Here is a 17,581-nt window from a genome sequence, read left to right as displayed (position 1 = left end):
ATAAGTGTTAACAACGTCAAATAAAGCATGTAAGGGTACATGTAAGAGTAGATTAACAATGAGGGATATAACATGTTATGACAATTCAATTTAAGGCGTGGAAACAGTCTAAATAACCTAAACAGATCAATTACCACATATAGCCCATGTACCCACTCGTCACCATGCGTACACAACTTGCACATAACAGAATTAGCAAAAACAACCCAATTCCTAAGAGGTAGTTCCCTTACACAAAGTTAGGCAAGACACATACCTCAACTAGGCCAACTCAACCCTCAGAAATTGCTTTTCCCCTAAAATTCGCCTCTACACGATTCAAATCTAACCAAAAGTGACTTAATATCATCAAACAATGCAAGGGAAAACAATTACAATAAATAAAGCTTTGATCTTTACAAAATTTCCAAAAAGTCAACAAAAGTCGACCCCGGGCCCGCCTGGTCAAAACCCGGTCCATGGGTAGATTCCGGTGACCCATAACTCCACGAGTCCATATATGTGATTAGGTTTTAACTCTGAGTCCAAATCGACTCTAAAAACTCAATTCTTTATTTTTCAAAAATGATGAAATATAGTTGGAAATTGATTAGAATCACTTACCCAATGTTTGTAGATGAAAATCCCCTCTCCAAATTGGCTCCTACCGAGTCTAGGGTTCTAAGATGTGAGAAATAAGATTAAATCCCGACTTTTCTAACTTTTGTTCAGTTGCAGATGTCGCAATTATGACACTGGGTTCGCAATTGCAAAGAATTTCTCGCAATTGCGGCACTGACAGGCCAAGGGAAATCATCACAAATGCAACGTTGGATTGACAAATGCGAACCATGTTCCTGTCGCAAATGCGACCATAACCATCGCAAATATGAGCTCCTATACCTGCCTAAACTTCACAACTACGAACCAAGCATCACAATTGCAACACCTAAGACCCCCTGGTATGTTCGTAATTCCGAGGCTGGTGCTCGCAAATGTGATATCAGAGCACCAGCACACCAGCAAGTTGAGTTTCAACTCAAATCATTCTGCGACATGTCCGAAACTCATCCGAGCCCTCAGGGCTCCAAAATAAACATGCACACAAGTCTAAAAATATCATACGAACTCTCTCGCGTGATCAAAATACAAAAATAACATCTAAAACTATGAATCAGACACCAAAACGCAAGAACTTCGAAGTAAAGTTCAAGAACTTCTAGAATTCCAACCAAGCAAAAATGACACAATTTTGCAGACAACTTCTAAATAGTATAACGGACCTATTCCAAGTCCAAAACCAAATTCCGAACCCGATAGCCAAAAGTCAACCTACGGTTAAACTTCTAAACCTCAAGTTGACAATTTTCGGCAAAACAACACAAATAAACCTACGAACCTCCGAATTGGATTCCGGCCATACACCCAAGTCCAAAATCATGGTATGAAGCTATAGGAGCCATCAAAACACCGTTCCGGGGTCGTTTTCACAAAAGTCAACCATTGGTCAATATAAACAACTTAGGCTTCTAAGACAAGAATCAAAGGGTCCAAATCAACCCAAAACCTTACCGAAATGAAACCAATCAAACCCGTAATTTATAAAACCAAAATTACACATGTGTGAAACATCAAAAGGGGAGACGGGGCGCAAATACACAAAATGACCGGTTGGGTCATTACATTCTCCCCCTCTTAAATAAATGTCTGTCCTTGAATGTGCCTAGAGGCATACCTGAAGTGATAAAAATGTGAGGATAACGACTCTGCATGTCATGCTCGGTCTCCCAGGTCGCCTCCTCGACCAGATGACCCCTCAATTGAACCTTCCTTGAAGCAATGTTCTTGGATCTCAACTTCGAAGTCAACCAATTCGCATGATAAGGAATCAAAGAAGTGGAATTTTCTTAAACATACTTATGACTCGTAACATCTATGAACCTAGAGCTCTGATACCAGCTTGTCACGACCCCAATTTCCCACTTTAGGATGTCGTGATGGTACCTAGTCTCTAAGACTAGGTGACCCTAATATGTATAGAGAAATAGTAGAAATAATAATAAAACCTCAAATTTAAACCATCAAACTATCATAATAAATCTCAAAAGCACAACTGGCAATAACTCCCAAAATCTGGTGGAACTGAGTCATAAGCTCTACAGAATATTCTAAAACGTCTACTACAACAGTGTCTGATAAAGGAAGTAATAATAATGAAAAGATAACGGAAGGTGACTCCACGGCCTGTCGATGTCGGGCAGGTATACCTTGAAGTCTCATGAAAGTAGCTAACCAATCAATCTCTAGCACCAGCATGGGCAAACGTACCTGGATCTGCAAAATAATATGCAGAAACATAGTATGAGTACACCATAATGGTACCCAGTAAGTATCAAGTCTAACCTCGGTAGAGTAGTGACTAGGCCAGGTCAAGACACCTACTAGGACAAGATAAATGGAACAAAAATATAACAACGGTAAGTAATGAAAAGCGGAGAAATGAATGATAACAAAGCAGTTTAGTAACGTAAACTAATGACAGAACTGTAAGGAAAAAGATAACAAGTAGGAAGCAAATAATGAGAACCACAAACAATAAAATACTGATAAAACTTGTAAGACAAGGAAGAATAAAAGCAACAAGAACTGTTCAACCAATAACTCTTTTCAACATGAAATGTACAACAAGAATCATAACTGAGGTACCGCCTTGTATTCACATTTTACAATTTCAATCACAATCTTTCCTTATATCACTGCGTGAGCCTTACATTTAGTTTTAAAAATTATTTTTCCCGAAATAGCAACACGTATTTTAGCCAACCTTATCACACCGTGTGGCTTCAAGTAGTTCCCTTACTAGAAACACGTGTATCAAGCCCACCTTATCTCACCGATGCATATCAACCCGCAGCCTCACACCAACCGCATGCGTATCAATATCACAACACAATCACCACTCGCACCACAAGTGCCAATATGCCACAACTTACCACAAACTCAACAACACTAATGTTTCCACAATAAATAGCCCATGGATTGACCACGATGTGTACAAGAATCTCAACAATAACAAAATGAATGTGAATTGCTCAGCAAGAAGGATATCTCAACAAATAATAATTTCTCCTCAATGTGATAACGACTTTTACAACTTTAAAACCAAAAACTCAACAAGAAGATATCCCACCAATTAACAACTTCAATTAAAAGTAATTCAACAACTTAAGAGGTAATAAGACAATAAGGAAGGCAATAACTTCAACTAAAGCATAAAAAAGCAAAATAACAAAAGGTAGGACAAGTGTTAACAATGTCGAATAAAGCATGTAAGGTTAGATTAACACATGTAAGAGTAGATTAACAATGAGGGATATAAAAATGTAATGACAATTCAATTAAAGGCATGAAAAAAGTCTAAATAACCTAAACTGGTCAATTACCACATATAGCTTGTGTACCCACTCGTCAACTTGTGTACACAGCTTTCATATAATACAATTAGCACAAACAATCCAATTCCTAAGGGGTAGTCCACCCCCCCCCCACCCACAAGTTAGGCAAGACACTTACCTCAACTAGGCCAACTCAACCCTCGGAAATAGCCTTTCACCTAAAATTCACCTCCACCCCCGCTTAAATATAACCAAAAGTTACTTAATATCATCAAACAATGCAAGGGAAAATAATTACAACAGATAAAGCTTTGATCTTTATAAAATTCCTAAAAAGTCAACAAAAGTCAACCCTAGGCCGACACGGTCAAAACCCAGGTCTAAGGATAGATTCCGACTACCAATAACCCCACGAGTTCATATATGTGATTAGTTTTCAAACCCGAGTCCAAATCGACTCTCAAAACTCAATTCTTCATTTTTCAAAAACTTGACAATATTTCACAATTTTTCTCTTTGATTCTCATAAATTTGATGTTAAATCTAAGACATAATGATGAAATATTGTTGAAAATTGATTAGAATCACTTACCCAATGTTTGTAGATGAAACCCCTCCCCCCCCCCCTCCAAATCGCCTCCTACTGAGTCTAGGGTTCGAAGATGTGAGAAATGAGACTAATTTCATACTTTTCTAACTTTTATTCAGTTTCAGATGTCGCAATTGCGACACTGGGTTTGCAATTGTGAACTTTTGCAATTGCAAAGAATTTCTCGTAATTGCGGCACTGACTGATTAAGGGGAATCATCGCAAATGCGACGTTGGGTTCGCAAAATGCGAACCTTGTTCCTTTCACAAATGCGGCCATAGCCATCGCAAATGCAAACTCTTCTATCCAGCCCAGACTTCGCAATTGCGAACCAAGCATCGCAATTGCGAAAAATAAGATCTCCCTGCTATGTTCACAATTGTGAGGTTGGTGCTCATAATTGCGACATGAGAGCACCAGCACACCAGCAAGTTTAGTTTCAGTTCAAATCATTCCGCGACATGTCCGAAACTCATCCGAGCCCTCGGGGCTCCAAACCAAACATCCACACAAGTCTAAAAATATCATACAAACCCGCTCACACAATCAAAATACAAAAATGACATCTAGAACTACGAACCGAACACCAAAACACATGAGTTTCAAGCTAAAGTTCAAGAACTTCTAGAATTGCAACCAAATATCCGAATACTATCAAATCAACTCCAAATGATATCAAATTTTGCGGACAAGTTCTAAATAGCATAACAGACCAATTCTAAGTCCCAAAACTAAATTCTAAACCGGATAGCTAAAAGTCAATCACTTGTCAAGCTTCTAAACCTCAAATTGTCAATTTTCGGCAAATCAATACAAATTAACCTACGGACCTCTGAATTCGATTTCGGGCATACGTCTAAGTCTAAAATCAAGACATGAATCTATCGGGGCCATCAAAACACAATTACAGGTTCGTTTTCACTAAAGTCAACCATTGGTCAGCATAAACAACTTAGGCTTCTAAGCGAAGAATCAAAGGGTCCAAATCTACACAAAACCATCCCGAAATGAAATCAATCAACCCCGTAAGTCATAAAACTAAACTTACACATGTGTGAAACATCAAAAAGGAAAATGGGGTGCAAATACACAAAACGACAGGTCAGCTCGTTACATATAGACGCTAATAATATGAATATAATTACCAATCCTTTGTAAATAAAAGTTAAAGTGGGTATGTTATTCAAAGATAAGGATCATATATAATGTCATGAAATACAACATAATCAAAGTTTAAAAAAATGTGTTTGATAAGGTATGCATGAGATTTTAATTCTAGCAGACTATCAGTATAGTATAATATCTTTATGTATATATGTTGATGTGCATTAACTAAGGTATAAATTCAATAGTATGCTAAAAGGTATTCTCAAATCAGGATTAGTTATTTTTTTTGTGTTGTAGATGTTTTCATAGTAGGATGAGCAAATATTTTTAAAATATTAGTAAGTATTAATCTGAATATTGTATCCAGAATTTTCAGTAAGCAACTATTAGGATTTGAATAATTTAACCAAACCCTGGTTCTGTCACTAAAGATACTAGATAATGATGCATTTTAGTTTTGCTTATATAATTTTCTTTGCCTTAGTTTTAACAACTTGGATTTACTGTTGACTTTGATTTTCATAATTGTGATAGTATGCCATTTGTTTAATTGGCACATGTTAGAAATTAATATTATACCTATATGATAAAAGGTACTCCATTGATTGTATAATCAGGATTGTACCAAGGCTAAACAAATTTCATGTTTTCAAAATTAGAAGTTTCAACAAACTTTGCATATGCCCAATTGATGAAACATTTGATATACGTCAGGCTACTTCAGTAATAATAGAGAACTTGGTAAAACACACAAGAATAATGACCCAAAGTCAGTATACACTACTGGAGATTATGGAGTGACCATGAACTGAAAGCAAGCATGTAGAATAAAGGAAAAGGCTCTTGAAATATCGAGAAGACACTCAAGTAGTTCATATGGAAAGTTGCCGAATTATCTTCATATGTTGGAGATAACAAATCCAGGATATGTTGCTAAGCTACACAAGTCAGAAGATTGATGTTTTATGATTCTATTTGTAGAACTTTATGCAAGAATAAAAGGATGAAAATATTTTTGGCATATTCTAGTAGTTGATGGAACTTTCCTTAAAGCATCACACTGAGAAACCTTAATCACAACTTGCACACAAGATGCATCATGTAAGTATAGATCATCAATAAAATAATGTTTAAACATTTCTTTTTTCCCCTAAAAACAGTGATATACTTGTAATAATTTGATTCTTTTATACAGGTAAAATTTGATAAAATCAAGTCTGGACGTCAAAAAAATGAGATAACGAATTCACTCTGAGAAAATTGCACTACCGTCCCGCATGGCGTGGGGCGCTAGTGCAAAAAGTGGTCAGAAATGAGTTTTTCAAACTTTTTGGATCTCCTACATGCGCGCCGCATGGGGCGGTGATGGTAGGCTATAATTACATGCTTTAGTATCTTATTACACTCCAAATTACTGCACTTTAATTGAGTTTGAGCTTTAATCGCTAGTGCTTTGCACTAATTATGTATTTTATGCCTTGTAGGAGAATTTTGAGCTATGTAAATGTTATGGAGATAATTCGATTTATTTGAAGCTTTGAAGTCGGAGTAAAAGCCCAAGGGATAAATCCTAGATCGCATTCGGGGGTCGAGAACCACATCGGGATAGCTGAAAAGCAAGAAAGTTCCGTACTCTGAAAAAGTCCCACAGCCGCGGTGCGTGGGGCGGCGTATGGCGCGCCGCGGCTGCCCAATTTTCCTGAAGCCTGTCAGAACAAGCTCTCTGAAGTTTCCCACAACCGCCCCGCGTGGTGTGTCGCCCCATGCGGCGCGCCTGTGCAAGTTTTACAAAGCTATTATCCCAGTTCGCACAGGAAAAGGTTTTTTCGTCTGGGCCTAACCCTATTTAGTATAAATACATGTAAAAATATTATTTTAAGGACTTTTGACACATCTAAGACCAAATGAGGCTAGAGAGAAGGTGGAGAAGTGAAAGCACAAAGGATTCATCATTCAATCCTCACTCAAGACAAGAGTTTGGATCGTTTTATATTTTTCTTTATATTTGTGATAAATTACTCCATATCTATGAAGTAGTTCTCTTTAGGGATTGATGAATTTGGTGTATTGATATTTGTTTATGGATATTAACTCTAGTTTTTATGCATTGAATCATTTTGGGTGTTTTAATTATTGCATCTATAATCACATGTTCATGTAATCGAGAGAGGAATACCTGTGATATTTTTGCATTATCTTGTTGGTTGAATTCATTAATTCTTCTTAGTAATCGAAAGAGGCTAGTTGAATTATTGTTTAGACCTAGTTAGGTGAATAACTGAGAGGGGTTCTCCTAAAGACCAATCCACTACGAACTCTTGCATATCTTCACCGAGCTTAAATTGGTTCACATTGTGAGGTTGAGACTTAATCGAGAGAGAAGTTTCTACTAAACGTTTGAACTAATAATTGAGTGAATTCGAGAGACTCACTTGAACATTAGAAGTGAACTAACTAGAGTTAAATCTCAGACAATTATCTTGCACCTATCCAATCAACCCCTATTTTCTCCCATTGATATCTTCCTTGCTTACTTTTGTTGCGATTGTCATAGTCAATTAGCTCTAGATTCTTAGTTAATTTTAGTTTTTAATCACATAATTCTCAACTGTTGATCATCTTGGATAGCAATCTAGCTATAAACTACGATAATACTGTTTAACTCCAATCCATGTGGATACGATATTATATTATACTATATTCGACTAGCGAGCATATTTTAGTGTGTGTTTTGCGCTCGTCAAATGTTAGGTGCAGGGCGCGACGCGGTATCCCAAAAATATTAGAGTGACTTTTCATTTTCGCTAAAAAGGGGTAGTTTTGTCCGGAGTTTATTTTTGGGGCCGCTTAAATACACCAAAACACCATTTTAGATGGACTTTTGACATATTTTTGACCTAAGGAGGCTAAGAAGGCTTGGGAAGAACACAAACACAAGGATTTCATCATTCCTTCCTCACTCAAGATCCGGATTTGGATTGAATTTATGTTTTCCTATACTTTAGTTATATTTGTGAAGAACTTCTCCGTGTCTATGGAGTAGTTCCTTTTGGGTTTTGATGGATTTGGTGTATTGGTGATTGTTTGTGGATTATAACTCTATTTTTATGTATTTAAATCTTTTTGGAAGATTTAATTATTGCATCTATATTCACTAGTTCTTGTAATCGAGAGAGGCATAACTTGTGATATCTTTGCATTATATTGTTGGTTGGGTTCATAGATTCTTCTAAGTAATCGAAGGAGGCTAGTTGAATCATTGATTAAACCTAGTTAGGAAAATAATCGAAAGAGGTTTTCCTAAAGACCAATCCACTACGCATTTTTGCACATTTTCACAGTGCTTAAATTGGTTCATCTCGTGAGATTAAGACTTAATCGAGAGAGGAGTTTTTGTTGAACGTTTGAACTAATAACAGAGTGAATTCGAGAGACTCACTTGAACATTGGAAGTGAATTATCTAGAGTTAGATTCCGAACAATTATCTTGCACTTATTCTGTCAAAACCCTATCCTCTTCCACTAATAGCCTTAATTGCTTATTCCTTGTTTCGATAGTCACTAGTCAATAGCTGTTGATTTTAGATTCTTTGTTAAATTTTATTATTAATCATATAAATCTCAAATGTTGATCCTCCTGGATAGAAATCAAGCTAGAAACTACGAAAATACTATTTAAGTCCAATCCCTATGGACACGATATTATACTATACTATCTTTGACTAGCGAGCACAATTTAAGTGTGTGTTTTATGCTCGTCAACACCTCATATCTCTTGCAAAAGGCCAAAACTACTAGGTCTACCGGGCCCAGTGTGAAGGGATAAGTGTAAATATTTAAATACCCCTCCACATGAGTAGTAATATCGACCTCAGGCCCGGGGACTACCACGTTCTTACCTCCCCATTTACAGTCCTCTTGGACTATGGGAAGGGTATCTTTGGTAATAGAGCATATATATCTCGATTCCCCTTCACCTCGGTCTTGTTTGGATGAGGCCTTCTCGACTTTGAAGTCGTCGGTGATTGAACAGCCCCCGGGAATAAAGCTTTTCATAGGGGCTCTGGGGCCGCTTTGATAGCAGCCACTTCGGGAGAAACCACCTCGGGAGCAGTCGTCTCGAGAACAACCACCTCGGGAACGGCCACCTCGGTACCTGTGGCCGGGTGGGAAGATGAAGAGGCAGCCTGCTGAGAAATTGATTTGGAAGTCTTGATTATCGTGATCTGGAGAATAAGAAGATTTGAAGGGAAGATATAAAGATTTAAAGGAAAGATATGAAGGTTTGAAGGAAAGGGTATGAAGGTTTGAAGGTATGATGAAGATCTAGGTAGAAACCTAAGAACAATTATGAAGATTTGAAGATCAAAGGTAAAGAGATGAAGATTTAAAAGAGTTGATAACCGCTAGATAATTCGAAGATAAAAGCTAGGATCGGAAAGTGGAAGAAGTACAAAAGGTCGAAGCTTTTATAGTAGAAAATGTAATCATTGCGCGACGTTTCACATTCGGATGAGACAACTCGATGGTTGACACGTTTTCTAAGTCAGAACGACGTGACTGATGGGACGTTTCGGCTTATTCGTCATCATGATTGTAACGTACGAAGGAAGGAACCGGGGTTCATTTATCGTTTCCCATCATTTCGACAAACCTACCCTCTAAGAAACGAGGGATTATTTGTATACGGGTGAACTCTGGGTCAGCACGCATCCTAAGTACTCGATGAATCAAACGAAGTATAAATATATGAGATAGAGACCGAATCTGAGAACTCTTTAGTTCGAGGCTGGAATAGGGTGCTCGCCACCGGGCCTGACAAGACAACACCCCCCGAACTCAGAACAAGCTCCAAGACCTCGGAAAACATTACAAATGGTTGCACGCGATTAACAGAGGGCCATGATATCCGCACCCAATCGGATATCACAGCGCGGATCTTGCCCGATGCCGGTAGCGTATCAATGATTGATGTACAAGGAGGATTTTTACCTTTTTTAGAACTGTACTAGGGGTAAAAATCCCCTACTATATAAAGGAGAAGTTTCTTATTCAATAGACACATTATAACACGCATATCAAGGCAATACAAACTTATTTCTCTGTTTTTTAGCTATTGAAAGGTTCTTATTTAAATCATAGTTCTTCATACATATTTGGCTTCGAATTGAGGGTCCGGTCGAGGGCAAAACTATTGTTAAGCTTAAATCCGAGTCCGGACTCAACGTCACAACTGGTTTGATTATTTATCTTATCTTTAATTCGTTTATCTACATTTTTTATTACTTATGTTGAATCAATCCAAATATCATCAAAATCACGTACAAATTTAATTGTTATCTGTTTTAAGAGTAAACAGACTTCATAAATGCTTCTTGGAAACTAGATGTAGAAGGTTTGAGATCAATTCATTGGATCCATCTCTTTCATATAAGGAAATTTCATGTACATGTTACAATCACTGATTATCTACTTATAAAAAACTATTCAATATAATTCTAAAGAGGGTAATGATTGTTAAAGAAATTTTAAACAAAGAAAAAATTAACACATATTAACTCAGTATTTATTTCTTGCTCCATAATAAAAAGTGCATCAGCTTCTGATCATACTATGTCGACTCACTATCATAATTAAACACTTATAGAGAACTATTCAATATATCTCCATGTGGGAATTTTTCATTTATATCTTACCATCACAATTATCTACAAATAGAAAACTATTCAATATATTTCTAAAGAGTGTAACGATTATTAAAGAAATTTTAAACAAAGAAAGAAATTAATATGCACTAACTCAGTATTTGTTTCTTGCTCCAAAGTAAAAGGTGGACCAGCTTCTGGTCAAACTATCGACCCACTATGTCTATATAAATACCGAACTCTTCATATAGAGAATACTAAAACTTTTCTCCAACATTGCAGAAATATCTTGATACAAAAATAAAAAAGAAGTCAAAAAATGAAAATGAATGTAAGGATAGTCATTGCTTTGTTGTTATTGATGGTCTTGGCCATTGGAGGAAATTTTGTTGAAGGTACTCAGATTATTATGCATGCGCAAAAACATGCCAACAAGCCTATGGTTCAAGGCTAATTAAATCTTATTGTAAGCCCATACCATTTGGAGATGCAAAAGTTTGTGTATGCGAACACAACCCACCCATTCTTAAAAGATCACGCAAGAGTTTATTTCCATGATTCATGTAAACCTGTTAATTGAAAGAGAGTTATATAGATAACCACCTTGCTATTTCTCTCTGTAATAGCTAGCAAATTCTTCTATGAAATGAAGGTTAGATACTTCTATCAATAATTAATCAGTGGAGATGCTTTCATAAATATCCTCATTACTTATTGTTGTTTATGGTGGTTTTTTTATGGTTACGTCAATATTGATATTTGTTGATGAAAAAGAATAAATCTAAGGACTTATTCTAGTCAATTTTTATCATATGAAGAGTGAATAAACCAGCGACAAGATAAAGAAACCACTAAACTAAAGGGACTCGTGGCAGATAAATTCTCTTGAAATTTATAAGGAAATACATTAATGGCTAAGAGAACAGGATCACTTGAAGATGATACAAAAAAATTAAAAGAGTCGTATAAAGTTTTCGAGAATACAAAAGGTCAATGCTTATTCCCAAACGAAATGTTAGAGGGGGAAATTAGAATAAGACTTTAATTAAAATTGTCCAAAATATTCGAGGATGCAAGAGTTTATTAATTGAGATAGTCAAGACTTTCAACTCTTAATTGGATAAATGAAACCGAAAACACTAAAATATGAAGAAAAAAATTCATTAGACCCTAGCATTCTATAATAATCATAATCAAAATTCTTAAATTATTTGGAAAACATTCCATAGATCCTTGTACTATTATTTTTTTGTCACAACCAGATTCTTGAACTCCTCTTTTCTTGTTATGAAACCACTTTAATGTCCAGTAGAAAGCGACCTGAACACAAGTTTTAACCAATGCAACAGCTTTAAAAATCATTTAATTTGCTCCTAACTAGAGTTTGTCTCATAACATATACAGTACTGTTTGGTAGTAGCATGGAAGGAAGAGATAGTAACTTTCTAGTTCTAGGTAAAAGGTAAACGTCCAATTCATTACAAATGTGTTACATGGGGAGTTTTACAATGTATGTTTGGGATGGTAGATTTATTTCAAGGCAAAATGCCTTTAGGGATAATGACATCTCCAATGTTGTTGTGCCATGGATCAGCCAAGTGAGTTGCTAAGTTCTCCAATGGTCCTGTTCCAGGGTATGCTGATTGTTGAACGCAGAACCCGACGAAAGCCAACAAGGCAAGGCGACCTACTCAACACCAACACCAAATAAAAGAACGTTAATTAGCATTTATTCAATCTCATCTTCAACTGAGACCATTCATTCACCTACAAATTTGAAATTTATTATACTTTGTTTTTCTCTACCAAAAATTTAAATTCAATAAGAAGGGTCATCATGTTCTCACCATTTTTGACTTCCTTGACTTTGAGTTCTTCAAACTTTTTTGGGTCCTTAGAGTAACCCAATGGGTCAAAAGCACCACCAGGGTACTTCTTCTTCTCAGGGTCCTTCTCCATACTTCTTTGGTGCTCTACAAAAGCAATGGCTAAGAATTCAATGGCCAAAATTGTGGGAAGAGTACCCCATGGGACGGGTTGGCCCAAATATGTAGCTTGCCCTCCGGGAATGGCAGCCCATTCTTGGGCCTTTACCCAGTTGCCCAGGCCCAATGCTTCTGGTACTAGGATTCCAGGCTGCAAAAACAATTGATGAAATATTATATATGTTAGAAATTCACTTGTTCATTAAAAGAATCCGAAAACTTTAAAAGGAGTTTGTAATTTCTTCCCAAACATTTCAAATGTTGAACTTGGAATATTTCTAGTTTTTTTTTTTTTTAAATCTAATAAGCATTTTATTCAGCTTTCCGAACAGAGTACATTGAGATGAGGGAGTACACAAAAAGTCTAATATTTCTAGTTAGTGATCATATTATTTTACTATAACTCAATCACAATAAAAAAAGATTTGCTCTAGAAAAAAATGAGTAATACTGAGCTCCGTTCGATTACTATGTTAATGACCTTAGGGACTTGACCAGGTTAATTTCGATTCATCATCAAATATTAAATTATAATTCTTTAAATATCAAATTAATTACCTCTAAGTACACATGGCAACGTACTACTTTATTCTAACTGTAACTTTCCTTTCCCATTTCCCCTACTTTAATAACAAGAGTCTGTATGCCTTGGCTAAGATTATTTGTACTAATTATATTGTTAAAAGTCTCATGTTTAGAAACAAAATTTTTACTTAAAAATAAAACAAGTAAATAGGAGCTTAGCTTACCACAGCAAGCATAGCCCATCTGCAGTGAATGAGTTCAGACTCCTTGTATCTCTCCAAGTTCGCTGGTACTTCTCCTAGACCAAGTGGATCGAATCCAAAATCTCTGTATTCACAAATCACCCTCCATTATACAATTATTCTGAAGTTAAATTTAAAAAACATATTTGACCGTTCAGCCAAAAATAGTTAAAGTCCCTAGCCGAATATACAAAAAAATATACACTAATTATGTATAAAATGTGTATACTATATATAATATATGAAAAATATATATTTTCCACGACAACTAAAATGGATTGTAGGGAGTAAATTATTACCCGGGGGCAGAGCCGTCAAGATAAGGAGGGCGGGGCTGGCCCGGCATCCACTCGGCAGACATGCTGAACCGGGAGTTGGCATTGGCTGCTCCTAAACACACCGGCACCGCGGCGGCAAATTTAGACTTGGAAGAAGAGAGGACAGAGGGGGAAACTGCTGCAATTCCGCAGCTCATCAATGTATTGGAAGCCATTGTATTAAGCTACTATTAGACTTGAAAGAATGTTAAAATGGGAGGAAAGAAGAAAAGAAAAATGAGAATATGGGGAATAGAGGAGCAGGGTGATGGCAAGTATAAGGGAAGAAGAGGAGATATAGGAGAATCTGAATGTTGAATGTTATTGGTTAAGGAGTCTGGCTTCTGTTGTGTAATTGGGCCATGTGGAAGATGAAAATGGGATATATTGAAGATACTTGATGTTGCTTTTGTGGTGGAGGTTCACACAGTTGGCTTAGAGTATTTGTCTACATGGATAATCAACTGAAGTAAATGTGTATAGAGTTTAACTTTCATGTGATGAAGGTTTAAAAAATATTTGCAAAATAAAATCAGTTAAAAAGTAATTACATGTAACTCTATAGTATAACATTAATTGGGTAAGCTAGAATAAATATTAAACGGATAGCATGCTATAACAGGTTATATTACACTGATTATATAAGAAATTCTTACACTGCCATGGTACATTGTGTGTGCATGCAGGGGTGGATGCACGGTTACCGAAGCGGTGTCATGCGACACCGATTCGTCGGAAAATTTTATCAAAAATATGTATTAATACGGTACGAAAATGGATAACTAGGAAAAAATAACACCACTTGACATAAATTGTGTCTTGGTGTGTTGGTTATGTGTTTGATTTTGCTCTAAGAGGTCAAAGGTTCAAACATCACTAACACATTTTTCTTTTGCAAATATTTGAGAGCTTTTGTGGTTAAAATTTGTGATGAAGTAGAATTGAACTCGGGACTTTTTCTAGTTTAAGACTCAACAAAATCAATAGACTAAGGCTATACATGTTACATTCCAGCTCTTCAATAAATTTCGACACCGCTTACAAAAATTCATGTGTACACCCCTGTGTGCATGTACGGATGTACATGAGTATTGTCATGGGCTGCTTTCCATCATCGACCCATGACCCCTTGGGCGCGCCCCGTGGCGTCCCGGCAAGCCTCCCAACGCCTAGAGCCACGGTCGGCCCTGTGGTCCCGACAGCGCCAAGTGACAAACGAGCATGCGCCTCTGTCGCCCCACCGATAATCAGTGCCAGCGCCCAGCGGCTGGCGAATGCCATCAGCGCTGCGCGCACCGACAATGCCGCGCGCGCAGACCCAATGCCAAGCACCAGCGCCCCGCCGCTGGCAGATCCAAATAGTGTCGCGCGCTCCCACAGCAATGCGCGCGCAGACCCTGATGCTCAAGACAAAGTTGCTGCCATCGGACTTGCTTCCATAGAAAACTAAATCCTTTTCATTGTAATTATAGAGTAGTTTTACTTCATTCATTTTCAGTGTGCTTCTACAGCTTTCTTAGGTCAACTCATGTAACTTTGGTTTATTTTTTTTAAGCATTATTAAGGGGGACCAAAGCATTCAAACATTCAAGCATTCAAACAATTCTCTGTACTGGTGTCTCTCCCCCCGACACCGCATTGCATCTTGTAATAGCTTTCATCATCATCAATACAATCATCAGCTTTCATCATCAATTGCTCATTTTTCGCTGCTCAATTGCTCACGACATTGGTTTTCCCGTACGGCACTGACAATCTAGTCTAGCGTACGGCGAGGACCTCGGTTGGCGTATAGCAACCGCACTAATATCGGTTACTTAGCCTTACGTCGCCCTTCCAAGGAACTTCAGGAAGGCGCCGCGTAACAGTTGGTATCAGAACCTAGGCTCGACATCGGACGAGGGAACTCATTGCCATCATCATCACTATTTCTGACCATGGTGAATTACGGGGATCGCATCACGACCCTAGAAGAGACGGTTGACGCATTACGGCCCATCGTGGATACGTTGCCTGATCTAAAAACCAACCTAGTGCAAAGGTTGGACGACCTGAACCGCAGAATGCGGCAGGCCGAAGTTGACATAGCAAACATCAGTCAAGACTCTGAGGAAGACCGGCAAACGGCTGCCGTCGAGGCAACCAAAATTCATGGCAAATTCGAGGACCTCCAACAGGAGCGTGACGAGGATTTAGCCCATTGGGAACTAGAGGCAGACAGACTGACCGTCATGCAGTAAATCATAGACAACTTGACAGGCCAGCTCAATGTTGTCAATGCTGCCCTTCAAAGCCTGCTCAAAGGAGGCGAAAACCACATCAGGGGTGCCATGAACATGGCCCCCATGCCACAAAAGCTGAAAATTCTGGAGCCCAAACCATACAACGGAACCCTGGATGCTAAAGAAGTGGAAAACTTCATCTTTGACATCGAACAATACTTCGATGCCGTTGGATAGTTGGAGGAATCCAAGAAGGTAGCAACTGCTGCCATGTATCTTCAAGGCGATGCATAACTCTGGTGGCGAGTCAAATACAAAGCCATCAAGGCCGGTGAAGATACTCTCCAGACATGGGCAGAACTGAAGGCCGCCATACGCCTGCAGTTCTTCCCCGAAAATGTGGAATACAATGCACGGAGAAAGTTGCATGAACTCTGCCACACCAGGTCGGTGTGGGACTACGTGCATGAATTCTCCGCACTCATGCTAAACATACGGGATATGGGAGACAAAGACAAACTGTTCGCATTCATAGAAGGTTTGAAACCTCATGCTCGTATGGAGCTACAAAGACAACGGGTAGATACCCTGCCCAAGGCCATTCAAGCTGCAGAGTGCCTTGGGGATTACCAGTTGGAAACTTAGAAGAATAGGCCCCAGCCGCCTGTCCGAAGGGGATACAACGGGAGCCAACCTAGCAACGGTGGCCCCAACAGAAACGGAGGAGATCGAGGTGTATCCAAATCTAAGACTCCTTCCTCAAGCAGCAATACTGCTGCATCAGTCAATAACAATCAGGGGAGAAAACCCCCATCAGAATGTCGTCATTGCGGCGGGGAACATTGGAACAATCAATGCCCCAATACACAAATCAATGCTCAACAAACTGTTGACGATGATGAGTCAGATCAGGACGGCTTAGTCGGCGAAGAATAGGTAGGGGCCTTCAACGCATTTGTTGGCTCCATTCATGATACCTTGGCGGGAACCAGTGTTGGCAACCCCAAGAAGAAGGCATTCCCAATCGACAAGAAAGGGAAAGGAAAGGCGGACGAGAGGCCTCCCACATCACAAAAGAGGACCTTAATGTTCGTTGACATGAAACTAAACTGTAGACCTATTCGGGCATTGATAGACACGGGTGCTAGCCACAACTACCTGGCCTCAACTCAGGTGCAACGCCTCGGTCTAGCAGTGCAAAAATGCAAGGGTCGTGTCAAGGCTATCAACTCTCCATCTCAGCAAGTGAGTGGAATAGCCAAAGAAGTGCCAATCAAGCTTGGCCCATACAAGGGAATATTCGACCTACACATAGCTATCATCGATGACTTCGAACTGATAGTGGGATTGGAATTCCTCAGGCAGACCAACACCATCCCGGTACCATATGCCAACATGCTCCTAATGATGGGAGACAACGGGGCCAAACCCCACACCATACCGTGCATATCCAAGAAGATGGCCGCTGGAAACATCACGGCCATGCAGTTTAAGGAGGGAACCAATAGAACTGAACCCACGGTTCCGGCTGCCCTCAACATCATCAAACAGACATCACATCATCGGGGTCCAAC

General features: G+C 38.5%; 1 protein-coding gene across 1 annotated transcript; it reads right to left on the bottom strand.

The window, feature by feature from the left end:
• Positions 1-12,047: 12,047 nt before the first annotated feature.
• On the bottom strand, positions 12,048-14,143 carry LOC107818209 (chlorophyll a-b binding protein 6A, chloroplastic). Its single transcript, XM_016644161.2, has 4 exons — positions 13,768-14,143; positions 13,451-13,553; positions 12,564-12,852; positions 12,048-12,403 (listed from the first exon to the last, which is right to left on the bottom strand). Exons 1-4 carry the CDS (start codon positions 13,959-13,961, stop codon positions 12,252-12,254), a joined length of 738 nt encoding a protein of 245 aa, XP_016499647.1. The 5' UTR covers positions 13,962-14,143; the 3' UTR covers positions 12,048-12,251.
• Positions 14,144-17,581: the final 3,438 nt, after the last annotated feature.

Source organism: Nicotiana tabacum, chromosome 13 (assembly GCF_000715075.1).
Source record: "Nicotiana tabacum cultivar K326 chromosome 13, ASM71507v2, whole genome shotgun sequence".
Classification (NCBI taxonomy): domain Eukaryota; kingdom Viridiplantae; phylum Streptophyta; class Magnoliopsida; order Solanales; family Solanaceae; genus Nicotiana; species Nicotiana tabacum.
The sequence above is the reverse complement of the archived record's forward strand: the minus strand, read 5'-3'. Positions and strand labels throughout refer to the sequence as shown.

Excerpts from the sequence above, each read along its gene's own strand:
- LOC107818209 (XM_016644161.2), bottom strand. The coding sequence starts at position 13,961 with ATGGCTTCCAATACATTGATGAGCTGCGGAATTGCAGCAGTTTCCCCC. Across the intron at positions 12,853-13,450 it reads GATGGGCTATGCTTGCTGTG|CCTGGAATCCTAGTACCAGA; the intron begins GTAAGCTAAGCT and ends TTGTTTTTGCAG. Across the intron at positions 12,404-12,563 it reads AGTCAAGGAAGTCAAAAATG|GTCGCCTTGCCTTGTTGGCT; the intron begins GTGAGAACATGA and ends GGTGTTGAGTAG.